The 27,768-nt window shown below is 42.3% G+C and overlaps 1 protein-coding gene across 3 annotated transcripts in view; it reads right to left on the bottom strand.

The window, feature by feature from the left end:
• The window catches only part of LOC121275952 (lysophosphatidylcholine acyltransferase 1-like), a 209,783-nt gene that overhangs the window by 94,885 nt on the left and 87,130 nt on the right, over nucleotides 1-27,768 (bottom strand). For all 3 annotated transcript variants that reach the window (XM_041183858.1, XM_041183859.1, XM_041183860.1), the window contains exon 3: nucleotides 8,624-8,838. In XM_041183858.1, coding sequence (XP_041039792.1) covers nucleotides 8,624-8,838 — 215 coding nt within the window. The remainder of the gene's footprint in view (nucleotides 1-8,623; nucleotides 8,839-27,768) is intronic.

Raw genomic sequence — 27,768 nt, 5'->3', positions numbered from 1 at the left:
GACATTACTGCAAGAACCCTCAGGGCTGTGCACACGCTGAATTATCTTCTGCTGCTTCATAAATGACTGTCCCTTCATCATAAAGTCAGAAGTTGGGCTGTTGGCTGATGATTTTAGTAGTTATCTCCAGTTTCAATTCCTCAAGAGAACACTGAAGTTTATGTCCGCATGCAGCAAGGCCTGGATAACATCCAGAACTGTGTTATTACATAGAAAGTAACACTTATGCCAAACAAGTACCAGGCAGTGACCATCACAAATGAGAACACAAAATTAACCACCTCCCCATGACATTTAATCACACAGCCATCACCATGTTACCCACGATTAACATCCTGCAGGTTACCCATGACGAGAAATTCACCTGGACTAGCCACGTAAATGCCATGGATATTACAGCAAGTCAAAGGCTCACTTCCTGCCTTCTCAAAGCCTTTACAGCTTCTGCAAACCACATGTCAGGAATCTGATAGGATACTCTCCACTAGTCTGGATAGGTACAGCTGCAACAATACACAAGAGACTTGAACAAAAACAGAATTACCTGGAAAAACTCAGCAGGTCTGGCAGCATCGGCGGAGAAGAAAAGAGTTGACGTTTTGAGTCCTCATGACCCTTCAACAGAACTGGGTGAATCCAAGGAGAGGGGTGAAATATAAGCTGGTTTAAGATGGTGGGGGGGTTGGGTGGGGCAAGAGAAGTGGAGGGGGTGGTGTGGTTGTAGGGACAAGCAAACAGTGATAGGAGCAGATAATCAAAAAATGTCACAGACAAAAGAACACAGAGGTGTTGAAGGTGGTGATATTATCTAAACGAATGTGCTAATTAAGAATGGATGGTAGGGCACTCAAGGTACAGCTCTAGTGGGAGTGGGGTGGAAAGGCTAGCAGGGCATAAAAGATTTAAAAATAATGGAAATAGGTGGAAAAAGAAAAATCTATATAAATTATTGGAAAAAATAAAAGGGGGAAGAAACGGAAAGGGGGTGGGGATGGAGGAGGGAGTTCAAGATCTAAAATTGTTGAATTCAGTATTCAGTCCAGAAGGCTGTAAAGTGCCTAGTTGGAAGATGAGATGCTGTTCCTCCAGTTTGCGTTGGGCTTCACTGGAACAATGCAGCAAGCCAAGGACAGACATGTGGGCAAGACAGCAGGGTGGAGTGTTAAAATGGCAAGCGACAGGGAGGTTTGGGTCATTCTTGCGGACAGACAGCAGGTGTTCTGCAAGGCGGTCGCCCAGTTTACGTTTGGTCTCTCCAATGTAGAGGAGACGGCATTGGGAGCAACGAATGCAGTAGACTAAGTTAGGGGAAATGCAAGTGAAATGCTGCTTCACTTGAAAGGAGTGTTTGGGCCCTTGGACGGTGAGGAGAGAGGAAGTGAAGGGGCAGGTGTTGCGTCTTTTGCGTGGGCATGGGGAGGTACCATAGGTGGGGGTTGAGGAGTAGGGAGTGATGGAGTAGGGAGTGATGGAGGAGTGGACCAGGGTGTCCCAGAGGAAACGATCCCTACGGTATGTCGCCGGGGGGGTGAAGGGAAGATGCGTTTGGTGCTGGCATCATGCTGGAGTTGGCGGAAATGGCAGAGGATGATCCTTTGAATGCAGAGGCTGGTGGGGTGATAAGTGAGGACAAGGGGGACCCTATCATGTTTCTGGGAGGGAGGAGAAGGCATCAGGGCGGATGCGCGGGAGATGGGCCGGACACGATTGAGGGCCCTGTCAATGGCTATGGGTGGAAAACCTCGGTTAAGGAAGGAGGAGGACGTGTCAGAGGAAGTGTTTTTGAAGGTAGCGTCATCAGAACAGATGCGATGGAGGCGAAAGAACCAAGAGAATGGGATGGAGTCCTTACAGGAAGCGGGGTGTGAGGAGCTGTAGTCGAGGTACCTGTGGGAGTTGGTAGGCTTGTAATGAATACTGGCGGACAGTCTATCATCAGAGATTGAGACAGAGAGGTCAAGGAAGGGAAGGGAAGTGTCAGAGATGGACCACGTGAAAAGGATCATCCTCCGCCATTTCACCAACTCCAGCATGATGCCACCACCAAACGCATCTTCCCTTCACCCCCCCCCGGCGGCATACCATAGGGATCGCTCCCTCCGGGACACTCTGGTCCACTCCTCCATCACCCCCCACCTATGGCACCTCCCCATGCCCACGCAAAAGATGCAACACCTGCCCCTTCACTTTCTCTCTCCTCACTGTCCAAGGGCCCAAACACTCCTTTCAAGTGAAGCAGCATTTCACTTGCATTTCCCCCAACTTAGTCTACTGCATTCATTGCTCCCAATGCCGTCTCCTCTACATTGGAGAGGCCAAACGTAAACTGGGTGACTGCTTTGTAGAACACCTGCAGTCTGTCCGCAAGAATGACCCAAACCTCCCTGTCGCTTGCCATTTTAACACTCCACCCTGCTGTCTTGCCCACATGTCTGTCCTTGGCTTGCTGCATTGTCCCAGTGAAGCCCAACCCAAACTGGAGGAACAGCACCTCATCTTCCGACTTTACAGCCTTCCGGACTGAATATTGAATTCAGCAATTTTAGATCTTGAACTCACTCCTCCATCCCCACCCCCTTTCCATTTCTTCCCCCTTCCTTTTATTTTTTCCAATAATTTATAGATTTTTCTTTTCCCACCTTTTTCCATTATTTTTAAATCTTTTATGCCCTGCTAGCCTTTCCACCCAACCCCACTAGAGCTATACCTTGAGTGCCCTACCATCCATTCTTAATTAGCACATTCGTTTAGATAATATCACGACTTTTGACACCTGTCTTCTTTTGATTATCTGCTATCACTGCTTGCTTGTCCCTACAACCACACCACCCCCTCCACTTCTCTCCCCCCACCCCCCAACCACCTTAAACCAGCTGATATTTCACCCCTCTCCTTGGATTCACCCAGTTCTGTTGAAGGGTCATGAGGACTCGAAATGTCAATTCTTTTCTTCTCCGCCAATGCTGCCAGTCATGCTGAGTTTTTCCAGGTAATTCTGTTTTTGTTTTGGATTTCCAGCATCCGCAGTTTTTTGTTTTTAACTTTTTGTTTTTATCTCAAGAAACTTGACACCATCCAGGATAAAGAAACTCATTTGATCTTTATCTTCTAGCTGGCATATCACGGTTAGCGTGTACCATCTACATATTAAGCAGACCAAAGGCAGCAAGTACACAGAGCACCATATCTAAGTCTGTAGCATTAAATAAGACAACCCACATCTCCCTGTCTGGGGAAAGTCAGATGGGCAATAAATTCCAGCCTCACCAGCAATGTCCATATCCAATGAACTAATTTTTAAAAATCTGATCTTTACGAAAGAAGTACATTTATCATTATGTTTTTTGTTTATAAGTGCTATACCTGCAGATTATATGACAAAAATAGTGACTCGCTGAAATCAACATTGTGGAGCCTGTCAAAGTAATTATTGAAGGTAAACCTAGAATACAAGACAAATCTCCATTACAGGAGTTTGTAACGGACAAGAGGGGGGTTAATTTAAACCCCACTAATTTCTCTTCTCAACACCCGCCTGTTAGCAGAAAGGTGTTTTTGATTTGCCTCCCCCTCTATAAGCGGTGGCGTATTTCCCAAACTCAGTTTTGATATGATCCAATTTTCTATTAATAACCTCACAGCAAACTTGAGATAGGACAAACTCATAGGGTTGGTTTATTTGTACACACAAGCACGGGATCAGGGTAGCAATGTTGCCTCCTTCACATTTATACAGTAAAAGAAAGAGATAGAGAAAGGAAAGATATACAGCACAGAAACCACAGAGAAAATAAATATTGTTTCACATGGATCTAGAGTCCAGAATCAAAGTCTAGTGAGGTATTCCTTCATGGAGGCCAGTGGGCAGAAAACTGATGCAGTATAATATAATTTTTCGGTGGTGTTGACTTCACACAGTGAGAAAGACATGCAGGGATGAATCAGTCTTGTCGGCGATGGTACAATGTAGATGGGGCCAGGTATTTAATCTGGGCAACGCCCCTTTTCTGTGATGCTAGATGGTAAAATTGTAGAGTACAGCAAGGCAATATAACTGGGTCTATAAGCTGGAGGTCCATATCACATGATTCCCACCTCTCCATATTGTCTTGGACAAGGGCTGTGTATCCCTCATCTGGGCCCTGAGATGGTTTGATGTCTCAACCATTAAGAATTAAAAGGACGGTTACGAGGCCCCTTGTTCTAGCAGACAAGTTGACTCTAGTTGGCTAACCTGGGTTATGAAATGCAGAAGGCCTTTGTATAGTCCTCTTCAGAGATAATAAAGTGCAAGTTTCACTGATACTACCAGATAGCTCCTTTTGTTCACAGGTCACAGACAGACATAGCTTCAGCCATTTTAAAAATTCTTTGTCCAGTTTTTAAAATTTTAGAAATAGCCACGAGTATATCTATATATGACATAAAAATGTAAAGGTTGAGGTCTTAGTTCCCTCACAGGAGTCTATGGTTGGTACTGGGAAGCATTTTCAGCCAGTTCTCAATATTACGGCAAGTCCAGGGGGTGAAATCACATGGCAAATGGGGCTCAGCAGTAGTGAACTGTACCATTAGCCTTCCATCTTGTTGGATGATGGTGTATGCCTTTGTTGTCAACTGTATATTAAGCATTTCTTGGAATGGTTCAGAAGCCCCACTCTGGCATAGCAGTCTTTGTTACACTTGCTGCAGAGGAAGGTAGCAGGCTGAGACCGAGGGGTGGAGGGTGTTAAGGGACAAAAACAGGTAAAATGGCGTTCCAAAGCACAGGGCCTTCATGGCTGAAGGCACATTGATCAACTTTGGAGGAGAGGAAAAGATGCACAAGAGATTGTTAGAGTGAGAAGTGATTACCGAAGTCACGATGGGCAAGTCCAGAAAGAGTTCAAAGATGAGGAGATAAATTTTAAATTTAAGGCTCTGGAGTCCAAAAGCCAATATAGTTCAGTAAAGATAGGGGTAAAAGCAAAGCTGGTCTTCTTTCCTTGGTGTTATGCTGCTTTTATTATGCCTCTGCAAAGTGTAATGGGATGTTTGTGCATGCTGAAGCTGCCATGCCTAAATACAAGTTGCCAATGTTGATGATGCAAACTCAAATCCAATTTGCATTAATGTAAAAGTTGTAGTGTATATGCACTCTTAAAACTTGTGTCCGGAGAGAACAAGAAAGGAGTGAAGATGGAATGATGGGAAAGAGGCAAGAACAGGAAAACATGGGAGGAGATTGAGGGGGAAAGAGGTGGTGGTAGAGGATGAGATCAATATAGTAGTGAGAAATGATCTTGGTTCAGAGGATCAAGATGTAGAGTCATTTTGGGTGGAGATAATAAAGAGCAAAGGAAATAAGTCACTGGTGGGAGTGGTTTATAGGCTGCCTGACAGTTGCTACACTGAAGGACAGGGTATATAGCTTGGATCATGTTGAGATCAAAAAAAGTGTTAGGCATCTTGAAGAATATTAAGGTGGATAAGTTCCCAGGACCAGATTGGCTCTACCCCAGAGTACTGAGGGAGGCACAGGAGGAGATTGCTGGGGCCTTGACAGAAATCTTTGTATCCTCACTGGCTACGGTGAGGTCCCAGCGGACTGGAGAATGGCCAATGCTGTCCCATTGTTTAAGGGTAGCAGGAATAATCCAGGAAATTACAGGCCGGTGAGCCTTACGTCATTGGTAGGGAAATTATTGGAGAAGATTCTTCATGACAGGATTCACTACCATTTGGAAGCAAACGGGCGTATTAGTGAGAGGCAGCATGGTTTTGTGAAGGGGAGGTCATGTCTCACTAACTTGATTGAGTTTTTCGAGGAAGTGACAAAGATAATCGACGGTGGAAGGGCAATGGATGTTATCTACATGGATTTCAATAAGGCCTTTGACAAGGTCCCTCATGGCAGACTGGAACAGAAGGTAAAGTCGCATGGGATCAGAGGTGAGCTGGCAAGATGGATACAGAATTGGCTTGGTCATAGAAGACAGAGGGTAGCAGTGGAAGGGTGCTTTTCTGAATGGAGAGCTGTGACTAGTGGTGTTCTGCAGGGATCAGTGCTGGGACCTTTGTTGTTTGTAGTATACGTAAATGATTTGGAGGAAAATGTAACTGGGCTAATTAGTAAGTTTGCAGACGACACTGAGGTTGGAGGAGTTGCAGATAGTGAAGAGGATTGTCAAAGGATACAACGGGATATAGATCGGTTGGAGACTTGGGCGGAGAAATGGCAGATGGCATTTAATCCGAAAGATGCGAGGTAATGCATTTTGGAAGGTCTAACACAGGTAGGAATTATACAGAAAATGGCAAAACCCTTAAGTGCATCGACAGGCAAAGGGATCTGGGTGTACAGGTCCACAGGTCACTGAAAGTGGCAACGCAGGTGGATAAGGTAGACAGGAAGGCATATGGCATGCTTGCTTTCATCGGCAGGGGTATTGAGTATAAAAGCTGGGAAGTCATGCTGCACTGTATAGAATCTTGATTCGGCCACAATTGGAATATTGTGTGCAATTCTGGTCGCCACATTACCAGAAGGATAAGGAGGTGTTGGAGAGGGTGCAGAGGAGGTTTACTAGGATGCTGCCAGGTCTGGAGCTATGAGGAGAGGTTGGAGAAACTCGGATTGTTCTCACTAGAGTGACGGAAATTGAAGGGCGACTTGATAGAAGTTTACAAAATTATGAGTGCCATGGACAGAGAAGATAGTCAGAAGCTTTTTCCCAGGTTGGAAGAGTCAATTACTAAGGGACATAGATTTAAGGTGAGAGGAGAAAACTTTAGAGGAGATTTGTGGGGCAAGTTTTTTTTTTACACAGAAGGTAGTGAGTGTCTGGAATTCGCTGCCTGGGGAGGTGGTGGAAGATAGTGGTGTTTAAGAGGCAGCTTGACAAATACATGAATATGATGGGGAAAAAGAGGGATACGGACACTGGAAGTGCAAAACGTTTTAGTTTGACAGGCAATATGATCAGCGCAGGCTTGGAGGACCGAAGGACCTGTTCCTGTGCTGTACTTTTCTTTGTTCTTTCTTTGTTCTTAAAGATAAGATGTCTCTCATTTAAGATTGAGATGAGGAAGAATGTCTCCTGCGTGTCATTAGTCTTTGAAATTCTCTTCCACAAAGAGCCATGGGTAATTGAATATATTCAACGCTAAGTTAGACAAATTTTTGGTTGACAAGGGAGTCAAGGGTTATAGGGAGCCAGGAAAGGCCACAATCAGATCATCCATCACCCTACTGAATGGCAGAGCAGGTTCGATGGGTCCTCTTTCTTATGAGCTTTCAGTCAGCAAGCTATGCTTCTTGGTCAGCATGAGGGAGTTAAAAGTTTAGAAATCTTGGGAGTAAATTGTGAGATATGGAGAAATGTAGTTTAAAAAAAAAAACTTGAATTAGCATTTCATCATCCAAGAATATTCAATCCACTTTCTGAGCCTTTGGGAGCTGGTAGGTTCATTTACATTTAGGCACTGAGTGGTTAGATTATGGAAGCCACTGGAGACTCAAATAGCCAGAATGCTAGTGCAAATTTTTTGAAAGCTTATACTGTTACCGTACAATTTTATCCTGAACTGATCCAATTTCCATACTACCTACAGGCACAAAACATATTCCATGCAAATCTGTGACTCACTTGCTGTTTTACATATAAAATACACTTAAAATTGAGTATAACAGGATATAAAAGTTACAGTCTTCACATTATGCAAATTAGGCAGCTAAATAACAAACGTCAAAGTGGATATCGGAACAACTGAAATTGTAATCTTATCAAGCAGCTTAGAAGCATAATAAGACATGACCATAACACTTAAACCAGTTTACATCACTACCTGAACCCAGGATGAGTGTACTGATTTTAAGCATTCTGGGAAGAAGATTAAAATTGCTTTCAATTCCCAAAAGCTGAGTTTAACATTGCAGTATGCCCAGACTACATACTAGTGCAGAGAAGAAAATTGGTTAGTAGCGTCACAGCAGTATAACTTTATTTAGTTATTAGCAACATTAATATTTATCGCATTTCAAATGTCTTCGGGGCACTTTCATGCCATAAATATTTTTACTAAAGCAAAACATAGTACATGTGCATGCCTGACTGTAAAATCCTCAGTGCTAAAACAGTCATAGGAATTTTGCCATAAATTCTACTGGTTGAAAAAACTATGAATTGAAGATTTATGACTAAATGGTTGTATTAAATTGTGAATTGTGTTCATTAAAAGATCAATACGCAATCTAAAGGATTGCAAAAATTAAACTACAATACTTAGGAGACTGGATTTGCCTATCCCAAAGTCTCATAATAGAATGATGCAAAAATATTATACTATTGCTAGTAAGTGACTGGTGGAAAAACTAAATGAACTAACTACATGGCAATAGTTACATAACTACGATGCATCAGCACTTCAGAAATAATCTTTGGTATCCCGATTCTACTTAACATTCACATTTCAATATGTGAAATCAATGAATATGAAACAGATTTTACATGTCATAATGCATGATAAGAAGTGATGAATGAGCACAGGTACAGTACAGCAGTTTCAGTCTTGCTTTAATAGACACTGATCAATTCCTGCAATTTTTTTAAATTTATATCATTTTCAGTAAAGAATTACTTACTTCCCCATATAGGAATGTCTTTGCTTTCTGCCTTCATTACAATGGAAGCCATGGTCATGGTAACTGGAATTGCGTCAAAGTATGAAGAATGTGGTGCTAATGTCATTATAGGTGCTTCTGTGGGCAAAGCACGGCGCCCCTTTACACTCATCCAATGAAAGCCACCCGCAAACCACATAGCTCTCATAATCACTTTCAGCAAAAAATCCAATGTCCTACAAAACACAAAATATAAACATGTCAAAGACTACAATTTTCAAGTGAATGATGCACTTAGAATCTCACAGTTGAGAAATGACAGAACTTGTACAATTTTCATCAACTTGAATCAAGGCCGCTGGCTTGCTCCTTTAGCAGGGAAAGCAAACAAAGTGCTCCTAGATTCACTTAATATATCAACTTGGAGAGAATATAGTTTATTGCTCCATATACCAATTAAATGGTGGGAGTTGTTCCACCATTTACCACCTAGAACCAATGAAGGTAGTACTGGGCTTTCTCCTTGAGCTGCCTCAGTCTCCCCGCAATATTGGGAAGTAGGAAATTCTTAGTGTTCTAACTTGCTGTGGCTTTCTTCATCACTTCAGAATTATCCAGAACATTTTGGCCTGAAGAACATGAGTGAATCAATGAATTTTATGACAATATGGCAACTTTTGTGATCATCTTTCTCAAACTTGCCTTAAAAATTGTCCTAAAAGAACATGGGCAGCAAGCACATGAACCACCAACTGCAAGCTCCCCTCCAAGCACACACTACCCTGAGCTGGGAATATATCATTAATCCTTCACTACCACTGGGTCAAAATTCTGGAACTCCCTTCCCAACAGCAACTGTACCTACACCACAAGGACTGCAGCAGTTCAGGTGGCTTACCATCACCTTCTCAAGGGCAATTAGAGATGACAATACATGCTGGCCTAGCAATTCCCACAAACCATGAACAGATAAAAAAAAATCAGATTTATTGAACTCAGACTGAAAAACTTGGCATGGTGGAATTTCAACTCAATAGATACTGGTTGCTGCTCCAGTACCATATATCTGTCATTTTATTGCACAATCAACTGTCCACATAATGGGAATTTTGGAAACATTATTGTGAAAAAATATGCACTGGACAAAAAGAATGGCATTTTTGACTTTGTGAAAAAAAAATTAAAAACTTAGTGAAACTATTCTAGAGCTTCCAAGAGAAAAGAATCAAATATGCTAACGTTAAATGCAGAAACTGTCAAAGCATACCAAATTTTTTTTTCAAATAAAAAATGTTTAGGAGGAGGAAAAAATAAACTGCACTGTTCAGAACAGAATTTACATACATGCTGCTGGGTCAACTAACAATAATGACAGTAATGAGTAACCACAAACATTATAAACTTTTAAGACTAGATGGTTCTATGAATTTTCTGCTCATGCATTATAATACTGAAACAATTGCTGTCAAAGCAGTTGAAATGCTATTAATATCGTTATTATTGTAATATTCCTCCTTAATAAAAAAATTGAATGTGCACAATTTTACTTAGCACAAGTACTATCTTACTGGAAATAAGCTCACTAGAAGAATGTTAAGTTCTATTCCCCTTCTTTCTTTCTCTGACTGGCTCGACATGGAAATTATACAAGAGAATAGATTTTTTTCAATTAAAAGCTGAGCTTTGGAACAAAATTCCAGAACAATGCAGAGTATAATGGTTGCTTCTGAAATACATGAAACTTCATCTGTCAAAACTGCAAGAGGCTGGCAATAGATGACTATATATTTCTACTAAACCTATTATGACACAGCCAATAGTAAAAGCTGCATTGTTCAAATCTCAGAGGGAAACTTGAAACAACTGTCATAACCCATTTTTGCAATTCACATGTTTCGAAATGCAGGCTTTGAATTCAGTAGTAATAAGACCACGGAGTCTTGAGGTTTTTTTATAAAACTAAATTAAACATTTATTAATATAAGAAAGATTGTAAGCACATCCATATGTCTACAAAATTACTATAACTACAAAATCACCTAATTAATTTGGTTCTCAGTTACACCCCCAAGGCAACAGTAAAACAGACCCCTGGCAAAGCACACCCTGGACAGTCACACTCAAAATGAGTTTCTTTCAGCTCTGGGTCCTTGCAGACAGATTGAGGTTTACAGGCTGGTGGCTTTGGATCTTAGAATCTCTCCTCCTTTCACCAACAGCCTTCTCTTCCTTTATAAATATTTTCCTCTTTGAATGCAAATTCTCACATCACTAGTGTTTTTAAACTTTAAATCTTCTAACAATAAAACCCTTTCATGATACCCACTTTACTAGTGAGCTTTGAAAAAAAAGTAAACACATTGTTTCTGAGCTTCACCTGGTTAGGTGCAATATTTCACCCGCACTTTTGAATGGTCTATTTAAACATGCAAATTGCCCCTTTACACCTCACCTATTTCCCCATGTTTATCTAATTACCATTTCAAACCTACTTCTCTTCTATACATCAAAGCCTCTAGACCAGCTGACTTTAATATTTTAAAATAATTTCCAATAACATTATCGGCATCATTATATCCTCTCGACAACCCCAAGAATCAAAGTAATGCTTCATAGGATTGACCAAGGCAGTTCAGGGAACTAAGTGAGATTAGCCCCTTGAAAATTGAAGTCAATGAGAATCAGGGGGGAAACTCCTCACTGCTTGGAGTCATACTTAACACAAAGATGGTGGTTGTGGTTGTTAAGGTCAAAGATCTCAGCCCTAGGACATCACTGCAGGAGTTCAGGGTGGTGTTCTAGGCCCAAACATCTTCAGCTGTTTCATCAATGACCTTCCCTTCTTCATAAGATCAGTTGTGGGGATGTTCGCAGATGTTTGCACAATGTTCAGCACCATTCACAACTCCTCAAATACTGAAGCAATCAGTGTCCATGTGAAGCAAGTCCTGAAGAAGATTCAGGCTTGGGCTGATGTGTGATGTGAATGTTACTTGCCACTTAAAAGTGCCAGGCAATGGCCATTTCCAACAAGAGAGAATCTAACATCTCCCCCTGGCATTAAATGGCATTACCACCCCTGAATCCCGCACTATCTACATTCTGGGGATACTATTGACCAGCAACTGAATTGGACTAGCCATATAACTACTGTGGCTACAAGAACAGGTCAGAAGCTGGGAATTCTGTGGTGTGCAACTGATCTCCTGACTCCCCAAAGCCTGTTGACCATCTACAAGGCACAAGTATGTTTTTTATTCATTTACAGGATGTGGGTGGTACTGGCTAGGCCAGCATTTACTGGCATCCCTAAATTCCCTCAAGGTGATAGTGGTGAGCTGCTTTCCTGACCTGCTGCAGTCCATGTAGTATAGATACCCACAGTGTTGTTAGGAAGGGAGTTCCAGGATTTTGACCCAGTGACAGTAAAGGAACGGCAATATATTTCCCAGTCAGGGTGGCGAGTGGCTTGTAGGGGAACTTCCATGTGGTGGCGTTCCCATACGTCTGCTGCGCTTGTCCTTCCAGACAGCAGCAGTGGAGGGTTAGGAAGGTGCTGCCTAAGGATCCTTGGTGAGTTCCTGCAGTGCAGTTTGTAGATGGTACACAATGCTGCCACAGTACAGTGGTGGCGGAGTGTGTGAATATGTGCGGTCAGGGTGCCAGTCAAGCAGGCTCCTTTGTCCTGGCCGGTTGGGGCTGTACTCGTCTAAGAAATTGGAGAGCATTTCATAACATTCCTGGCTTGTGCCTTGTAGATGGTGGACAGGCTCTGGGGTGTCAAGAGGTAAGTTACTCGCCACACAATTCGTAGCTTCTGACCTGCTCTTGTAGCCACAGTAGCCATATGGGTAGTCCAGTTCAGTTTCTGGTTTAAGTTAACAAATCAGGAGTATGATGGAATACACTCCACTTGCTTGGATGAGTGCAAGTCCAACAATACCCAAGAAGCTCGACACCATTCAGGACAAAGCAGCCCACTTGACTGGCACCCCATCCACCACCTTCAACAGTCATTCCCTGCACCACTGACACAGCGGTAACAGTGTGTACCATTTACAAGATGCGCTGCAGCAACTCACCAGGGCGCCTTTGGCGGCACCTTCCAAACACATGACCTCTATACCTAGAATGACAAGGACAGCAGATGCATGGGAACACCACCTTCAAGTTTCCCTTCAGGCCACACATACCATCCTAACTTGGAACTATATTGCCGTTCCTTCACTATCCCTGGGTCAAAATCCTGGAACTTCCTTCCTAACAGCACCGTGGGTGTTCCTACAACACATGGACTGCAGCAGTTCAAGGTGGCAGCTCACTATTACCTTCTCAAAGGCAATTAGGGACGGGCAGTGAATGCTGGTCTAGCCAGCAGCACCCACATCCTATGAATGAATAGAAAAAAGTTCTATGTTCGGAGTGTGAAAACCAGAGCAGATGTAAAAAGGTGTGTTAACAAAATCTGATATTTAGTCACTTAAGGAAATGTTTGGACAGATGGCCAAAAACCTGGTCAAGAGAGTAGGTTTTAAAGGTAACTTTTAAGGAGGTGAGAGCTGAAAGATGTAGAAAGATTGAGGGAGGGAATTCCAAAGCACTGAAGACAGTTGGGATAAGGGGGGCATTTTCAGGATGGCAACCTGTAACTAGTGGAGTGCCACAGGGATCAGTGCTGAGGCCTCAATTATTTACAATATATATTAATGACTTAGATGAGGGAAGTGAATGTACTATCGCCAAATTTGCAGATGACACAAAAATAGGTGGGAAGCAAAGTGGTGGGGATGATACAAAGAGTCTACAAAGGGATATAGGCAAGTTAGGTGAGTGGGCAAAACCTTGGCAGATGGATTATAACGTGGGAAAATGTGAGGTTATGCACTTTGGCAGGAAGGATGGAGGAGCTGAATATTATTTAAAGAGAGAAAGACTGCAGCAGAGTGATTTGGGAGTCCTTGTGCATGAAACCCAAAAAACTAACACACAAGTTCAACAGGTAATAGGGAAGGCAAATGGAATGTTGGCCTTTATTTCAAAGGGAATGGAGTATGAAAATAGGGAAGTCTTGCAAAAACTATACAAAGCACTAGTTAGACCACACCTAGAATACTGTGAACAATTTTGGTCCCCTTTTCTGAAGGAGAGATACACTGGCATTGGAGACAGTCCAGAGAAGGTTCACTAGGTTGAGCCCAGGGATGGAGGGATTTTCTTTTGAGGAGAGACTGAGTCAGTTAGGCCTGTATCATTGGAGTTTAGAAGAGTGAGAGGCGACCTTATTGAAATATAAAAGGTTCTTGGGGGCTTGACAGGCTAGATGCTGAGAGGTTGTTTCCCCTTGTGGGAGAGTCTAGAACCAGAGGGCATAATCTCAGAGTTAGGGGGCGCCCATTTAAAACAGAGATGAGGAAGAATTTCTTCTCTCAGAGAATAGTCAATCTATGAAATTCTTTACCACAGAGAGCTGTAGAGGCTGGGTCGTTAAGCATACTCAAGGATGAGATAGACAGATTTGTAATCAGTAAAGGAATCAAGGGTTATGGGGAAAAGGCAGGAAAGTGGAGTTGAGGATTATCAGATCAGCCATAATTTCTTTGAATGGCTGAGCAAACTCGATGGGCCAAATGGCCTACTTCTGCTCCTATGTCTTATGGTCTACCGAGGCAGCTGAAGGTAGAGTGATTAAAATTGAGAATGTGCAAGAGATCAGAATTAGAGGTGCACAGATTTTTAAGGGTTGTAGGAAGTTGTTTAGATAGGGAGGGGTGAGGCTATCGTGGGCTTTGAAAACAAACATGAGAAGTTTCAAATGAAGACACTGATAGACCGGGAGCCAACATCGGTCAGCTGGCACAGAAATGATGGGTGAACTTATTTTGGTGCAAATTTGGGTATGGGCAGTAAAGTTTTGGATGAGTTGAAACTTAGGTAGGGTAGAAGACAAGTGGAAGATGGACAGGACAGCCTTGGAATAGTCAATACGAGAGGCAACAAAGACAAGAACGAGACTTTCAGCAGCAACTGAACTAAGGCAGAGGCTGATTCGGGCAATGGTATGGAGGTGGAAGTAGGGTGTTGGTCTTGGTGATGGAGTGGATGTGGTTGTGGGTTCATATCGGGGGAAAATACAACATCAAAGTTTTGAGTAGTCTGGTTCAGTGTCAGACAATGGTCAACGGGAGCAATGGAATTGATGACAGCGACTGAATCCAATTTCAGCCTTCCCAACTGGAGACAACTGCTGCAGTACTGAATGTCAAACAAATAGAATGCAACAAAGTGAGGCAGTGGTGAGGTAGAGCTTGGTGTTGTCAGCATACAGCTGGAGCATGATGCGTTTTTGGATGGTGTCACTGAGGGACAGTATGTAGTTGAGAAACAGGTGGAGACCAAGGACAGGTATTCGGGCAACTCCAGGGTTTACTGTGCAGGAGAGGCAAGAGAAGCCATTACTGATGACTCTCTGGCTATGATTAGATAGACAGGAATGGAACTACATGGGGGTAGCACCACCTGCCTGTACAATGGAGAGAGGTATTGGAGGAGGATAGGTCAGCCATGTCAAAGGCCGCAGGCAGGTTGAGAAGGATAAGGAGAGATAGTTTATCTTTGTCAGAGTCATATAGCATGTCACTTATGACTACGATAAAGGGTTGTATCAACATTGTGACAAGGGCGGAAACTTAATGGGAGGGATTCAAACATAGGAGTTGCAAACAAAAATTATGAGATGAGGGCATGTTACACAATAAATATGACGCAATAATGTTCATACAGAAACTTTAATAAGATTTGTTACATGCAAGTTGTATTAGAAAAATTTGAGTAAATAAATGATTATATAAATAAAGGGAATGCATTAGATTTTCTAAAAGATGTTTGTTAAGGAGAATTGCCTGTCATTTTAATCCTTCACCTTGCTCCCACTGACCTTTCCAGTCCTTGGCCTGCTACGTTGCTTCAATAAAGCTTAATGCAAGCTTGAGGAAGGGCACTCCATCTTTTGATTGGAAATTTTAGTCTTTTGGGCTCAACATTTGAGTTCCACAATTTTAGATCATAACCTCTGCCCTCATTTTGTTTCATGTTTGCTTGCTGGTTTGTTTTTTTTCTCCCTTGCTTCTTTATTTCTTTTACATTACATTTGGTTGGCAGCTATCCTGCCATTTGCACCTCTAGATGCATCTTTTGTTTCTTGACTTACCCATTACCACTCCGTTCAGATTTTGAACGATGAAACCTTTTGTCATTTAATCTCCCCCATCCCATCACAGATCTTCCCTTTTGTTCTTCATTCTACCTTTCACTTGCTCAAAACGTATTACATATCCAACATTTTGCTCAATTCTGATGAAAGGTCACAAACCTGAAATAGGAGCTGCTTCTCTCTCACCTGCCAGAGGATTTCCAGCATTTTCGGTTTTTATTTAAGGTTAATGGGTGCTGCTCACATCGGAGAAGAGTTAGAAATTGTGTACCTCAGTCATCAGTGCTCAGCCCACTTTTGTTTTTGACATTGATAATTTTGACTTGGGTGTAACAGCAAGAACTTGTATTTAAACTTAACATGGATAGACATTCCAATGCATTTCACAAGCAAGCATTGAGCTAACAAAAGCAATAAGAGACTTGACCAAATGCTTAATCAAAGAAAGATTTTTAAGGAGACTCACTGCAAGAAAGGGGGATGGAAGTGTGATGATTTTTAAGGAAGGAATTATAGGGAAGGAAGATGGTTGATGGCTGCTAAAGGTGAGGTGGATGCAGTTCTAGGAGATCATGTCAGAGGATTGACAATTCTGGGGTGGCAAGCTAACAGAGGTAGGTTACAGAAGTAGGGAGGGTAAACACCATGGGGATTTATACAAAACAATGAGGGCTTTAAATTGGAGGTATTGAGAGCTAATGTAGATCAGAAAGGACAGGGCAGATAGGTGAGTTTTGGGATAAACTTTAGTCTATCGAGTATCGAGGCTGGACAAGTAAGCGCTGAAATAATTAAATCTGTGGGTGGTAAAGGAATGGATGAGACTTTCTGCAGCAGATGGGCTGGTGCAGGGAATGATAAGAGGTTAAAGTAGGTAGTCTATGTGATGGACAGGTTGAGATTGAAAACTCATCACAATGCAAATGAAATGCCGAGGTTGCCACCTGTCTTGTTCAACCCGAGACACCAATTGGCGAGGGTGTTAGGACAGTTGTCAAGAGGCCAAAGGCAACATACTTAGCCTTGCCAATGTTTATCTCAAGGAAACTGCAGTTCTCCTTAGGCCTTACATTGTACAAGCACTCTGACAACACTTAGATCTTCAACCAGAAGTGCCGAGTTGATGATCCATCTCGGCTTCCTCTTGAAGCCTCCACTATCACAGATGCCATATTACAGTATATTTGATTCACTCCATGTGACGTGAAGAAATGGCTGAGTGCACTGGATACAGCAAAAAAGTTATGGCCTTTGACAATATCCCAGCTGTAGCACTAACGACTTGAGCTTTAGGTATAGTCACGCTGCTAAGCGAGCGATTCCAAATACAGCCACAGCACTGGCTTCTGAATGTGGATAACTGTCCAGCTATGTCCTGTCCACAAAAAGCAGGATAAATCCAATCAAGCCAATTACTGCCTGTTCATTCTACTTTTAATCATTTGCAAAATGCTGGAAAGTATGGTTGACAGTGCTATCGAGCGACACTTACTCAACGAAAACCTGATCGCTGATGCTTAGGTCCACCCTGTTCCAGACCTCCTTACAGCTTGTTTTCCCAAATATGGAGAAAAAAGCTGAATTCCAAATGGGAGGTAGAGTAACTTCCCTTGACATCAAGGCAGCATTTGACTGCGACATCAAGGAGCCACAGTAAAATTTAAGTCAATGGCAATCTGAGAAAATCTCTCCAATGGGTGGAATCATGCTTAACTCAAAGGAAGATATTTGTGTTCGTTAGGGAGTGGGTCAATCATGTTAGCCCGAAGACATTTCTGCAGAAGTGCCTCGGGGCAATGCCCTAGACCCAAACATCTTCAGCTGCTTCAATTAATTTCCTTCTATCATTAGGTCAGAGATGGGGATGTTTGCTGATGATCCCAGTTCCATTCACAACTCCAATATAAAGCAGTCCATGCACGATGTGAATAACATTCACCCTGGAGCTGATAAGTGACAAGGGCAGCAAGACCTGGACAATACCCAGGCTTGGACTGACAAGTGGTAATCACTCAAGTGCCAGGCAATGATCATCCCCAACAAGAGAGAATCTAACCTCTCCTTGGCATTCAATGGCATTACCGTCACTGAATTCCCCACTATCAACACCCTGGGGGTTACCATTGACCAGAAACTGAACTGGACTAGCCATATAAATACTGTGGCTACAAGAGCAGGCCAGAGGCTAGCAACCCTGCATCAAGTAACTCATCTCCTGACTCCCCAAAGCCTGTCCACCATCTACAAGTCACAAGTCAGAAGTGTGATGGAATACTCTCCACTTGCCTGGATGACTGCAGCTCCAACATTTGACACCATCCAGGACAATGCAGCTTGCTTCATTGGCTCCCATCTATAATCATTCACACCCTCCGCCATTGACACACAGAAGCAGGAATATGTACCACCAAGAAGGTGCATTGCAGGAACTTACCAAGCCTCCTCAGACAGCACCTTTCAAACCCACAACCACTACCATCTAGAAGGACAAGGGCAGCAGAGACATGGGAACACCACCACCTGGAAGTTCTCCTCCAAGCCACTCACCATCCTGACTTGGAAATATATCACTTCCTTCGCTGTCACTGGGTCAAAATCCTGGAACTCCCTCCTTAACAGCACTGTGGGTGTACCTACATCACATGGACTGCAGCAGTTCAAGGCAGCAGCTCACCACCACCAACACCATCTTCTCAAGGGCAATTAGGGATGGGCAATAAATGCTGGCCTAGCCAGCGATGCTCACATCCCATGAATGCATAAAAAACAAGACACTCATCAAGATTACTATAGATTCATTCCTCAGTATCAACATCCTGGGGTCACCAGTGCCAGAAATGTAAATGGACCAACCACATAAACACCATGGTTACAAAGCAGGTCAAAGGCTAGGTATTTTCTGGCCAGTAATTAACTCAACTCACAACTCCTTGAAGCTTTTTTACTATCTACAAGGCATAAGCCAAGAATGTGATGCAATATGCTTCATTAGAGTGGATGAATGCAGCTCTAACACTACAAGAAACTTGACACCATCCAGAACAAATGTTATGTTATGACAGATGTGTACCAGGCGGACCATATCCACGAGGGAAACTTGGTCGCGCTATCACAACGGTTTTGCAATTTGTATTTATCATGAGATGTGTGCACTGAATTCACAAGTAATAAGTCCACTAAGGCCTTCAGAGATTTTTAAAAATTAAATTAAAATATTTAACAAAATAAAAGATTTCAAGCACATACATAAGATTACAAATTACTTACTACTATAGTAACTCCTAAAATTCCTAATTAACCTGATCCCTAGTTATTCCCCCTTTAAGGCAATGGTCCAAAATAAATTTTAGATTTGAAACAAACTCAGAAGTTAACATAATACCCTGGACAGTGGAATTCCAAATGGCTTTCCCCAACTTGTTTCGTTATATAGCAGACTTATGCACACATGCTGGAGGCTTCATTAAGGCTATTCAGACACTCCTCTTGGGTCTTACATGGCCTTCTCTTTGCACAAAGCCTTTCATTCTCCTTTATATATGTTTCTCTTTTTTTAATATTTACATTCTATTGTTCCATACATCTTTGAAACTGTATCTTCCTCATAATATAAAAACTTTCATGTTGTCAATATATATCAGTAACCTTTGGGAAAAATAAACACATTCCTTGCCTTGCTTATCTAGCAAGTTGTAAACAGACTAAGATTCCTTTGAAATCCAAATCTCTTCACTTATCGCAAAATGCAAATTCCCTTCACAGCTTACATGCCAAACCAGCATCCATGTTTACTCATTAGCATGTCAAGCATCTAGTTTCTCTTGATGATTTAAACTTGTAGTCTACTTGACTCGAAACATAATTAAATCTCACACAGACCCAACTATACTTACCCCCATAAACTTACTTCACAATAAACCAGAAAAATAATATGAAAATTATTATACTTTCATCACAGTCCACCCAGCACCTTAAACATTCAAGCTCTCTAACGCTGGTGCACCATCATCCATGGCTTCTTCAGTAACACCTTCCAAACTCTACCAGAAAGAAGAAAAGCATGTACATGGGAACATTACCACCTGCAAGTTACCCTCTAAGTCACAAACTGCCCTGACTTGGAAATATTCCTTCATCCCTTCCTTCATTGTCACATGTCAAAACCCAGCAGCTCCCTACCTAATGGCAATGTGGGTATACCTACAGCACAAGGGCTACAGCAGTTCAACGAGGCAGTTCACCATCACCTTCTCAAGGACAATCAGGGATAGGCAATAAAATACTGGCCTCGTCAGCAATGGCCACATTCCATGAACCAATAAAAAAAATGTTCCCAGTACTGGAAAATTTTACCTTTGAGGAAATATTGGATAAGATGGAGTTGTTTTCTTTGGAACAGAGACAATGGAGGGGAGATTTAATTGAGGTATATAAAATTATGAGGGGCTTAGAGAGTAGGGGAGGACCCATTTCCTTTAGCAGAGTGCTCAATAACCAAGAGGAATAAATTTAAATTAGTAGAAGGCTTAGAAGAAAGCTGAAGAGAATTTTTTTTTCATCCGAGAATGGAAGAGGTCTGGAACTCATTGTTTGAAAGGGGTACAGCAGAAATCATCAATGCATTTAAAAAGTACTTGAATATGCACTGGAAGTGCAGTAATCTACAAATCTACTAGTGAAATAGTTAGAAAGTGAGATTAAGCTGACACAGACATGACTGTCTGAATGGCCTTCTCCTGTGCCATAACTTTTTATGGTCCAATGAATTGAAGTTGCAAGTAGATCTCTATTTCAGCTGGAACAAGTGTATGTTGCCTAGGATAATGGTAAGGAAGGAGATATAAGAACATAAAATCATTAATAGGAGCAGGAGTAGGTCATTCAGCCCTTTGAGTCTGCTCCAGCCTTCGATATGATCGCAGCTGATCTTCTACCTCAATTTCACCTTCCCACACTATCCCTTAATATTCAAAAATCTATTGATCTGTCTCGAATGCATCCAATGACTGAGCAACCATAGCCTTTCACATACACTCTAATTTCACACATACACTCTCCTCTCCATCTCTCCCCCATCTCTCACTTCTCTTTCATACATCCTCCCTCTCTCTCCAATCCCCCTCTATTTTCTCCCTTACTCTCTTCATCACCTTCCCTCTCCTCACACCTCCCCTCGTCTCTCCCTCCCACTCTCTCTACTCTCACACTCCTTAGTAAAACATTAAAGCAGGACAGATTAGCATGTGTGGTCCAAATAAGCATGCTTTATACAAATTCATGGAGTATAAAGGAATAAATTGAATGAATTTCAGATGCAAATTAAACAGTCGAGACATGGGCCTGGATTTTCACTAAGTTGGGATGACTCAGGAGCCCTTTAAAAAAGTGGCAAGCTGGTCCCAATTCTGGGATTCCCGACCCCATTCCGGGCTGTCTGATTTTTGGAAGTGCCTTCAAAGGGAGCGGACTGGTTCCTGTAAAAAGTCCGTACCTAGATTCGCGATCTCTACTCTTCCACAATTTTCATGGAATTTATAAGGATAAATGTTGCATCTTTTGCACTGGCACAGGAAGTGGAGGAGTTGTTGGGTTTGATCATTGTGAGAGCCAGAGTGTCACTGAGAAAACGGGCCCTTTGAAATGCTGAAAGGGGAGCAGAAAATATCCATGGTGGTGGAAAAGGCAGAGGGTGATTGGCTGAATATGAAGGCAAGCTAAGGACAAGAGGAATCCCATAATAGTTCTGGGCCGGACTGGAAGAGAACACTAAAGTGCAGGAAATGGGACAGACAGGGTCGAGGATCTGTCAGCCAAAACAGAGGGGAAACCTCTGTTGAGGAAAAAGAGGGACATATTGGATACACTGGTATAAATGGTGTCATCACCAGGACAAAGACAGAAAAACTGGGAGAATGGAATAGAAATGGTGTGTGTAGTAGTGTTGTCAAGGTACGTGTGGGACTCAATGGGCTTGTGGTAGATATGGTCAATAGCCTATCCACAGAAGGGAGTGAGAGCACGAGAGAGCGAAGCCAACGAAGGGATGAGTCACAAATGGACCACATGAAGGAAAGGAAAGGATGGAATTTGGAAGCAAAGTTGATGACATTTTCCAGTTCAGGGTGAAAACAGGAAACAATACTCATGCAGTTATCCACTTACCAGAAAAAAAGAGGTCAGGGAGGGGACCCGAGGAAGACTGGAACAAAGAATGCTCCAGGGCCTATATAGGCTCCTTTTTATTTGGAGGAAGTGTGGAGTCAAAGGAGAAGTTATTTATAGTGCAAACAAATGGAACAAGGTGGAGTTTGGACACTGGTTGGGCTGACATGAACCCTCAGGCTTTCTTGTGGTAGATAGAGATGTAGGTGGAGTTAGATTAAATAAATGTCTGTGGTAAAAAAAGGGACAACTAGGGCCAAGAAACTACCTACAAAGTATGCATGCAGTGAAGATTAAAAGTACCAAATGTGACTCTAAAATAAAATTTGAATTCAAACTTTGAAATATATTGAATAAAATATGTTTGTGCCTTGAAGTAAGTACATAATTTGAGTAAAATCCAAAGGAATATGCAGTTATTGCCGTAATGCCTTCCAAACTACTATAATTAAATCTAGGAAATCTTCCATAAACTAAAATACTTCATAATTAGATTGCTATATTATTCTTTTGTAATTCCAGTCAATTTTGCTTTTAACGCAAAGCTGACTCACCCCATAAGAGGGACTAGCAGTGTTCCTCCTCCCATATTATTAGAGTTGTGACACCAAAAATCAGATGGCTACCTTCAGTTTTCCCTCCTTGCTCATGGGACTCTCTTGAAACAGTGGCATTACTGATGGTACAGTCCGTTTCAGCTTTATCTTGTAAATTGATCTAGGTTTACTTGTCTTAAACATCCACAACTGGATTTGGAAACACCAATCAGTGCTTCTGTCCTCATTAGTGAATAAACCTTAAGGCCAAAGGGTGGCACAAGTAAGGAAATTTGTTAACCACAGTCTCATCAAAATGAAACAGCTAAACCCAGCCAGCAGCATAAGAAACAGAAATGGAGTTGCAAGAGGAAGGTTCATAAGCTTCTACATATTCATCAGCTTTACTAAATTCTTCTTTGTTCTCCAGCTTATCTGAGTCATGGAGAAAATAAATTGGTACAATAATGTGCCAAAATTCACTCAGCTTACTGATGCTTTAAGCATATAGAACCATAATTTTAAAAATAAATATATTCAGAGTGCTAATTTACAGAGCACATGTTGACTAGCATCAGCTGTTTTACAGCTCATCCACAGTCAAGCAGCATCAATACTCAAACCAATCCCTTGGGGAAACTTGGCTTACAGGCTACAACATCTTTTTGCATTCTGAAACCAAGACGACGACATACCGACCTCAGCAGTATGAAGTCCAGTGAAACTTTTATTTTTAATTTTTGAAATCCGAGAAGTTTTATTAACAAAAACAAAAGTAAAACTTAAGCATACCAGATTACAGTTACATAATTAAGACTTACAAAACATTCCCCCAAAACTCTCTATTTGAGCAAACCCAAAAGCAAACACCTTCCAGGCAACACTCCCTTATAGGAGTCTACTATGAATCCAGTAATATTGCATAAGGCAAACTGCTGTAGCTTCAATAAAGGTGTACCACATAATCTTTTCCCTCAAACTCTGTTTTGGAATCCACTTTCGAATAAACCAGCCGGCTACAGCCCAAGACTTTTCAGGCTTGACTGGATGGGCGATTCAAACGGCATCCTCTTCCAGCCCAGAGCTCCAGTTATCTCCTTCAGCTCAACAGCTATCCACAGTAACTCTAATAACTCTTTTCCCCCTTTCATCTCAGTCCCATTGTTCTCATACACCTCTTTGAAACTCAAACCCTTCTAAATATAATATCTTTCATGTTTCCATCTTGTCTTTACTTTTAGAACCACAGAACCATAGAAAGTTACAGTACAGAAAGAGACCATTCAGCCCATTATGCCTGCACTGGCCAAAGAGAAAAAAAAAACTAGCCGCTCATTTTAATCCCACTTTCCAGCACTTGGTCCACAGCCTTGAAGGATGAAGCACTTCAAATGCAGATCCAGGTGCCTTTTAAATGAGTTGAGCGTTTCAGCCCGAACCACCAACTTAGGCAGTGAATTCTCGATACCCACCACCCTCTAGGTAAACATGTTTTTCCTCATGTCCCTTCTAATTCTTCTACCAATCACCTGAAATCTATGCCCCCTGGTAATTGACCCTTCAGCTAGGGGAAACAAGTCTTTCCTGCCTACCCTAACCAGGCTCCTCATAACTTTGTACATCTCAATTAGGTCACTCCATAGCTTCCTCTGTTCTAAGGAAAACAACTATCCAATCTCTCCTCATAGCTGCAATTTTCAAGCCCTGACAACATTCTTGTAAATCTCCTCTGCAATCTCTCCACAGCAATTATGTCCTTCCTGTAACGTGATGACCAGAACTGTACACAAAATTCCAGCTGTGGCCTAACCAGCATTTTATACAGTTCCATCATACATCCCTGCTTTTGCATTCAATACCTTGTCCAATAAAGAAAAGCATTCCATATGCTTTCTTGACCACCATGTCCACCTGTTCTGCCACCCATAGACATGCATTCCAAGGTCTCCCATTTCTTCAACCCCTTTCCATAATTTCCCATTTACTGAGTATTCCCTTACTTTGATTGCCCTCCCCAAATGCATTATCTCATTTTTCCTGATTGGACTCCATTTGTCACTTCTCTGCCCACTCAACCAAAATATTGATATCATTCTGGAGTTGACAGCTATTCTCTTCACTATCAGCTACACAGCTAATTTTTGTGTCATCTGCAAATTTCCCAATCATGCCTCCCACATTTATGTCCAAATCATTAATATATACAACAACCAGCAAGGACCCCCAACACTGAGCCCTGTGGAACACCACTGGAAACCATTTTCCATTCTCAAAAACATCCAACAACCATTACCCTTTGCCCCTTTGTTTCCTGTCACTGAGACAATTTTGGGTCTAACTTGCCACATTCCCCGTATCCCATGAGATCTCACTTTCCTGACCAGTCTGCCATGTCAGACCTCGTGGGACTTCATCAATTACCTTACTGAAATCCATGTGGACAACATCCACTGTACTATTCTCATCAATTCTCCTTGTTACTTCCTCAAAATTCTATTAAGTTAGAAAAAAAATGATCTTCCCCTAACAAACCATGCTTGACTATCCCTGATCAATCCGTTCCTGTCTTAGTGACTGTTTATCCTGTGTCTCAGGATTGTTTCCCATAATTTGCACATCACCAAAGTTAGACTGACTGGCCTATAATTTCTGGCTGATCCCTTGCACCCTTTTTAAATAATGGTACAACATTCGCAGACTTCCAATTTTCTGGGACCTTGCCTGTATCTAGTGAGGAATGGAAAATGATCCTCAGAGAACCTGCTATTTCTTCCCTGGTTTCCTTCAACAACCTGGGCTACAATCCATCTGGCCCTGGTGATTTATCCACCTTAAAAGGATGTCAGTCCCTCCAGTACATCCTCACTATGCTTATTGTATCTAATATTTTACACTCCTCTTTAAACTAGAATGTCTGCATCATCTCTCTCCTTAGTGAAGGCAGAGATAAAGTACTCACTGAGAACCTTGCCCACATCTTCTGCATCAACCCACAAGTTACCATGTACATCTCTGATAAGTCCCACTTTTGCCTTCATTATTCTCTTGCTCTTAATGTACTGGTAAAACATCTTTGGGTTTTCTTTGATTTTATCTGCCAATTTTTTTCATATCCTCTCTCTGCTTTCTAAATTTCCATTTTTACTTCACCCCTGTACTTTCTAGACTCCTCTAGGCTTTCTACACTATTAAGTCTTTTGTGACTGTCATAAACTTTCTTTTTCTGCTTTATCTTGGCTTGTATACTTCTGGATAACCAAGCAGCTTTAGATTTGGCAGTACTCCCTTTTTCTTTGTGGGGACATGTCTACAATGTGCCCGCAGAATCTCGCCTTTGGATGCTTCCCACTGATTTGACAGTTTTTCCTTCTGAAAGCTGTATCCAGTACATTCTCACCAGCACACCTCTCAGATTTGTAAAACTTGTCTCCCCCTAATTTAGAACTTTTACTCCTGTTCTCCTTTGTCCTTTTCCATAATGATGCTAATACATTATGGTCACTACCTACAAAATGGACCCCCACTGCTAATTCATCTACTTGCCCAGCGTCATTTCCTGAGACTAAATCTAGAATTGTGGCCAGTATAGTTGGACTTGTTATGAGCTGCTCAAAATAGTTATCTTGAATGCAGTTTAAGAATGTTGTGCCCTCTGTGCCCTTCACACTGTTCGTACCTCAATTGATATTAGGATAGTTGAAGTTCCCAACAATTACTACCCTATTGTTTTTACACTCAGAAATCTGTCTACATATTTGCGCTTCTAACTCCCATCCACAATTTGGGGGTCTTTAGTACACTCCTAGCAGCTTGGCTGCCCTTTTTATTTCTGAGCTCAATCCACATGGGCTCATTTGATGCTTCATTTAGTATATCATCTCGCCTCACAACTGTAATTGATTCTTTAAACAATAATGCTACACCACCTTTTTTTGTATCCTCTTCCCTATCCTGCCTAAAAACTCTATATCAGGGGATGTTGAGCTGCCATTTTTGTCCCTCCTTAAGCCAAGTTTCCATTATAGTAATGATATCATGCTGCCAGGTGTCTACCTGTGCCCTCAGCTCACCGGCTTTATTACTATGCTCCTTGTATTTACATACATACCTTTTGAGACTGCCAAATTCCTGTGCCATACACTTTTTAGCCTGTGCTGCTTGCCTTTCAGGGTCACTCACTAATTCTCCATCTCCCGCTCCAGCTCTGAATTTGCCCTCAGATTCCCATTCTCCTGCCAATCTAGTTTAAACGCCACCCCCCACCCCCAGCCCCCCCCTCCACCCTTCTTCCCCACCAGCCCCCACCCACCCACCCCCCCTCCCCCCCTCCCCCCCCAAACAGCACTAGCAAGGGAGGGAGATTTGAGAGGATATTCGTCCCAGTCCTGTTCAGGCGCAGACTGTCATGCTTGTACAGGTACCCCCTTCCCCAGAACCAATCCCAATGCCTCAGAAATCTGATGCCCTCCCTCCTACACCAGCTTTCCAGCCACGTGTTTATTTGCTTAGTTCTCCACATGGGACTGGGAGTAATCTGCTTTTCAATCTCCTTCCTAGTTCCCTAAAATCCACTTTCAGGACCTCATCCCTTTTCCTACCTAAGTCATTTGTGCCAACATGAACCACAACCTTTGGCTGATCACCCTCCCGCATGAAGAATGTCCTGCAGCCGCTCGATGACAGCCTTGACCCTGGCACCAGACAGGCAACATACCATCCCAGAGTTACGTCAATGGCCACAGAAATGCCTGTCTGGTCCTTTAACTACTGCTGCTCTACCCCTCTTCTTTCTCCCTCCTATAGAGCAGAGCTGCCTGTAGTGCCACAAACTTGGTTTTGACTACACTCCTCTGAGGAACCAAGATGGAAAACCGATTGGTGAGCAGGACCCCAGGGGATTCCTGCACTACCTGCTTAATTTTCTTGGACTGCCTGTTGGTCACCCATTCCCTTTATGCCTTCAGGCTCCGAAGATGCGGTGTGACCACCTCTCTGAATGTGCTATCCACACAGCTCTCAGCCTCATGGATGCGCCATTGTGACTCTAGCCGCTGCTTGAGCTCCAAAACCCGGAGCTCAAGGTTCTGCAGTTAGTGACACTTCCTGCTCATGTGGTCATCTAGGACATGGCAGTGTCCACAACTTCCCACATATTACAAGACATGCATTCCACGCAACTGAGCTGCCCTGCCATGGCTTCAATTTACTTCCCTTGCGTTAACTTTATTTTACTTTGGTTTACTTATGCAACTTTATTT

Source organism: Carcharodon carcharias, chromosome 3, assembly GCF_017639515.1.
Source record: "Carcharodon carcharias isolate sCarCar2 chromosome 3, sCarCar2.pri, whole genome shotgun sequence".
Lineage (NCBI taxonomy): Eukaryota > Metazoa > Chordata > Chondrichthyes > Lamniformes > Lamnidae > Carcharodon > Carcharodon carcharias.
The sequence above is the reverse complement of the archived record's forward strand: the minus strand, read 5'-3'. Positions and strand labels throughout refer to the sequence as shown.